The following is a 5,310-nucleotide window of genomic DNA, read 5'->3' on the forward strand; positions in this document are numbered from 1 at the left end:
AGAAGCAGTCCCGGAGCCTTCTTAGTTGCAGGAAATGAAGAGGCAAGACTTTCGTCTGCCTTTCCCCTAGCCCCAACGTAAACAACAGTTCATTTGCTCTGGACAAGAACTCTCTCACTGATGGGGAGTGAAGAGGGGGTAAAAAGGAGGTTTGAAGCCTTGTGCTCCACCTAGAGATTAAAACATAAAACAATGGGAGAAAGTTGCCCCCAAAGCTCATTTCATCTCTAAGCCATGTGCTGGTAGCTAAAAGGTAAAGACAGGTTGGTCCAAGTATCCTAGATTCCAGGCAGAACCTGTTTCTCCCTAAAAGGACCCCCAACACTGAGTCTCTGACTTTTAAACACACACCATGGCCACTTTTACTATAGTGGTATCCTCTTTCAAAGACCCTTTTCTTTCCTTGACAAGAATACAGCATTAGATTTTTGCTTGTTTATACCCCCATCGGTGATAAAACTCTAACAGACTGTGTTTTGTGTGTATGCTCATACATGTGCACAAAAGTGTGCCCATGTGAAGGTGTATTAAAGGGTGAATATGGGTCTTCCCTGGTGGCGCAGTGGTTGAGAGTCCGCCTGTTGATGCAGGGGACGCAGGTTTGTGCCCCGGTCCGGGAAGATCCCACATGCTGCAGAGCGGCTGGGCCCGTGAGCCATGGCCGCTGAGTCTGCACGTCCGGAGCCTGTGCTCCACAACGGGAGAGGCCACAGCAGTGAGAGGCCCGCGTACCACAAAAAAAATAAATAAATAAAGGGTGAATATGCATTTTGTGTTAGTGTATTACTCCATAGCGTGTTTACCTGTGTGAGCTCACTGGCACATTTATTTGCTGGAAGGCATGGTTCACTCACTTGATTCATGAATTGTAACACTTTTGCCCCAGAAGCACATGGGTATTGAGAAGCATCCCTGAGTGCAAATGAGAATTTAGTCTGAGATGCTGAGAGCACCTCCTGTGTGCTATGCACATCCTGCCTCAGCACCTTTGTACATAATGGTTCTTCTGCTGAAATACTTTTCCCTCCCCTCTCGAATCTTTCCCTACTTCATTCTTACCACTTTTCAGATTTTAGATTGGAGAACCTGCTCACAGAACCCTTCCCTCTCTCCCCAGACTAGACCAAGCCTCTGTTACGCTATTTCACAGTTCCCCATCTTTTATAGCACTTATCATAGTTTGTGATTATATATAATTAGTACTGTTTGAACAGTTCCAGCTACCATCATACACTCATGAGGGCAGGACCATGCCTCTTTTACTCACATTGAATTCCTAATCCCTAGCAGAATGCTGAGCACAGGGTAGGTCCTCAATTTCTGAGCTAGATACTGCAAGAAAGACAAAATCCAGAACAAGCTGGGTCTGTGGCAGTGGAATCAACTATAAATCTGGCTCCCAGGGACAGTAACTTTGTAAACCTAGTGAGATCAGGGAATCTTAGAACTCAGCCTGATTCTTGCTCTATTGCTATCCACTCAGATCAGAATCAAATCCCAAAAGTGAGAGCCACCTGTAGGATAATGCTCAGAGGCAGTAAAAATAAGAAGCCATGCCCACTTTTCAGTCTGGCTGATGGTAGAGAGCCCCAAAGAACACAGAGTGCATGGTGGCAGCTCCTACAGGACACCAAATCTGAGGGGACCTTTGGAAGGACACCAGGAAAGCTGCAGTCTTCATCTCACCCTCCTCTGTTCCCTGTGCCTGTGAATCTTCTAACTTGAAACCTTTTGGTTTCCCATCCAAGCCCTCCCATCCATGCAGAGACAGCTCTTACCACCACCTCTTCTCCTATACACCCCCCGCTTTTCTCATAGACCACAAAAAAATCAGACTCAGGCAGCAGATGACACGGAAGATTGGATGTAATTGCATCTCAAGATAGGCATTAGCAGAGCTCAGACTGGGGTACCACGATGGTACAGTGGCAGGGATGGCTGGGTCACTCACAGCACCCCACCCTGTCCTGGCTCTCATTCTTCCCAATGACTCTGGAACAACATTGCCTCCACAGTAAAGAGCATCATAGTGCAGCTGCATTCAAGAATGGGGGTGTTAAGGTAGGGGATATGGGGGAAAAAGCACAGAGGAAAAGATACGGTCTGAACAACTAGGGCTCCTACAGCTGCCTCAGCTTCTTCACAGCAGCATCTACATCACCTCCGGTGGCAATGAGGGCCTGCAGATTGGTTTCAGGATTCAGAAAGCCCATGGCCCGCAATTGCTCTAGCTGCACCCGGAAGTGAGTCTCGGGCTGCAGCTGCAGGGGATTGGCGCCAGCTAGGGCTTGCAACATCTGGAGGAAGGGCATGGAATGGAGGCCCAGCTCCACAGAGCCTTGTGCTGAGGGAACTTCAGGACCTGGGGCTAGGGGAGGATCCGCAGGCATAAGGGCACCCTCTCGAGGCTCTGTACTTCCTGCCGTACTTCCCAGCCCTGCCAGGCAAGGCATGAACAAAAGGAGGAGGCGAGGGGCTTCAGTAGCCAGGATCTGCAGACCCTGCTCAATCTGCAGCAAGGCATGCATGGCACGAGGGTTTGCCATGGCTGCCTGAAGGTGCAGCAGCAGTGGCAGCTGCCAGCGCATTTCATCCTGCAACCGTGGGGCCTCATTCATGCTGGCTGGCCTCAGAGATCTTGGGTAAGCTGGTGGCGGCAGCCAGACATGCTCAGGGGTTCCAGCGGTAACTGCCGTGGGTGAAGGTGGGGAAGGAACGAATGGGGCCTTGTTGGCAGCACACTCCAGCCTGGAGACAAGATCAGGCATGTTGGTGCTGTGGGCAGTGGAGCCATTCCCTGCACCATCTTGGCTTCCAGCTTTTCTAGCACTGCTCTCTGTGGGATATCTCAAGAATGCGGGGCAGGAGGGCTTCCCCTTTATTGCTACTGACTCCCTGGGGAGAGGCTGGCCTGACTCAAGTTCCTGGGATGAGGGTGAAGTTGGGGGAACTTGGCTTCCTGGTGGTGGTGGTGGTTCTTGGCTTGGGCTGAGGGTAGATGCAATCCCCTGCAGATAGGTTCTCAGGGACAGGGGCCTCTGATGTAATTGCTGGAGATGGTCATAGAGCCTCATATTACCTAGAATATTGCAAACGCTGTTTCTAAGTTCGGATACATCCTGGTCCCCAGGCCTCCTGCCTCTCCTACCAGCTGAGCCTGCAAACGTGGAAGCCCAGGGGTTGGGGAGAGGGTCACAGTTCTCCATCCTTGAAGGTTGGCTGCTACTGGTGGTAGCATTAGCAGTAGTGGTGGTAGCAAAGGGATTGCCACCAAACTGCTCCTGCACTGCATTAAGCATTGGGTGCATGATATCTGTATACATGGTACGGAGCACATTGTAACCACCAGGGATGCTCTCCAGGTTTCTGAGTGCCCGGTCCTGGCTACGCATCATCTCTTGCATCATGGCAGGTTTGCATAGAAACTCCATTGTCTGCCGCATGATTTCAGGGTTGTTGAGAATGTGCCCAATCTCAGGGTTGTGCTGGATCAGCTGCTGCATATGGGGGTTGTCAAGAACCAGCTGGCGCACCAGGCCTGTGTTGGACAGCAGACCCTGGATGAAGGAGTCATCAATGATCTGAGCCACAAACTCAGGCACAGACATATCCTGCCACATCAGTGAGCTTGGCGGGTCGGGGAAACTACCGGAGGTCAGGCCTAGCCCATTGAGGCCTGTGAGGACACCTAAGCTAAAGGTGGGTAGCCTGTCTGCTGGGTAAATGGAGCTTGGCTGAGGGAGTGATCCAAGGCTTGGGGCTGGGATAGGGACCGAAGCAGCTGGGCACTCAGTGCCCACAGTATGGCGCTGCATCTTGATGACCAGGTGAACAGTGAGGCCATCTCGGACCCCACACTGTGCCAGTGAGTCAGGGTCCTTGAGGATTTTGCCAGCAAATATTAGGATCAGCTGATCAGGGTGGGCCTTAAAGCGCTGGGATATCTCTTCCTTCAGCTGCTGGATGGTGCAAGTGTCTGTAACTGAGAAATCCTCCTTGTCCTTGGGCGTCTTCACTGTCACCTTGATGAGGTGAGGATCCTGGACCAGCACCGGGCTGCCCTGCGTCAGGGCCTCTCCACTTTTGGCCATGGTGGGCAGCAGGAGGCCCAGGTCTGTGGGAACACAGCTAGGGGGATGGGGATGGGAGACCGAGATCAGCCTTTTGGGCAGTGGTGAAAGTAGGAAAGGTGAACAGGAAGAGGATCTGGGATCTCAGGGTGGGGGGACTGCAGGGTCCACATGGAAAGGGTTATGAGGTCCCTGGGATAGGATGCTTTGGGAGGATTTTGGGTTTGAGAGATGTCGGGGGTCATGGGAGGGAAACCTGAGGCCCTGGGAAAGAGGTCTACAGTTGATGAGTGAAGGGGCAAGGGCAGCATGAAGGGCCCAGTTTGGGGAAACATACCAATCAGCTGTGGCCCCGTCCTTCCTCTTATACAAGGCTCAAAACTGCCCTCATCTTGCTGAACAGCCACCACGGAAGCCTTCTAAGCCAGAACTCACTCCATCAGGTCTCCTCTGTGACCTCAGCACTGACATCACAGCCTCATACAATGGACTTTTGAGACTTCTCCAAGGTGTTCTGAATCCCTGGGGGCTTCATCTCCCCCAACCCTTCAACTCTTCTATTTCCTTTGTCTCAATTGCCTTCTTCATAGTGAGGGGCCTGGGCTGACACTTCCTTCTCAAGCCAAGAGTTTTGCTTTCACACAGCTGTTTTGTGGTATGTGGAGACTCAGACTGGTATTGGACAATTAAGAAAAGCTCCTTAATCCCTTGTGTGCCCATGAAAACCCAAATTCAGCTACCTGCCAGTTGAGCCACTTCCTGGCATCATATGTTCCTGTTTCCTCTCCGATTCAACATTAGCCATGAATTCTTTATTTATATTTCAACATATTGACTTTCTAATGGGTAGGATCTAGAGTATGAAAGGGAGGTTCAGGATGAAATAAACTTTTTATTTTTTTTCCCATTATTATTATCCCCCAGAAAAATTCAAAGAATGGATTGGCTATTTGTTGAGGTAAAAAAATGACCAGGAAATAAGGTTGTTAAATGGAAAATTGAGTTCAGTTTTACATATATTTAAGATGTCTATTTCACATCCAAATAAAAGTGTAGGAAGGTAGTTCAACATTGTTAGTCTAGAGTTCATCAGCATCAACAGAGTATTTAGAACTGTGCAATTAGTGAGCATAGTAAAAGGATAGAGGTAAGAAAAAACTGAGTCATGGATAGTACAATATTTAGAAGTCTGGAGGATTAGATGAATTCAGCAAAGGAAATTGAGAAGAAATAAAACATT

General features: G+C 49.8%; 1 protein-coding gene across 1 annotated transcript; it reads right to left on the reverse strand.

Annotated features, from left to right (window-relative positions):
- Positions 1 to 2,120: 2,120 nt before the first annotated feature.
- Positions 2,121 to 4,145, reverse strand: UBQLN3 (ubiquilin 3; the record flags this gene model as incomplete). The annotated part of the gene is made up of 1 exon (XM_082844572.1): positions 2,121 to 4,145. Exon 1 carries the CDS (start codon positions 4,089 to 4,091, stop codon positions 2,121 to 2,123), a length of 1,971 nt encoding a protein of 656 aa, XP_082700698.1. The 5' UTR covers positions 4,092 to 4,145.
- Between the last annotated feature and the right edge of the window lie 1,165 nt (positions 4,146 to 5,310).

The sequence above is a fragment of the Leucopleurus acutus genome, assembly GCF_964270905.1.
Source record: "Leucopleurus acutus genome assembly, chromosome: 8".
NCBI lineage: Eukaryota > Metazoa > Chordata > Mammalia > Artiodactyla > Delphinidae > Leucopleurus > Leucopleurus acutus.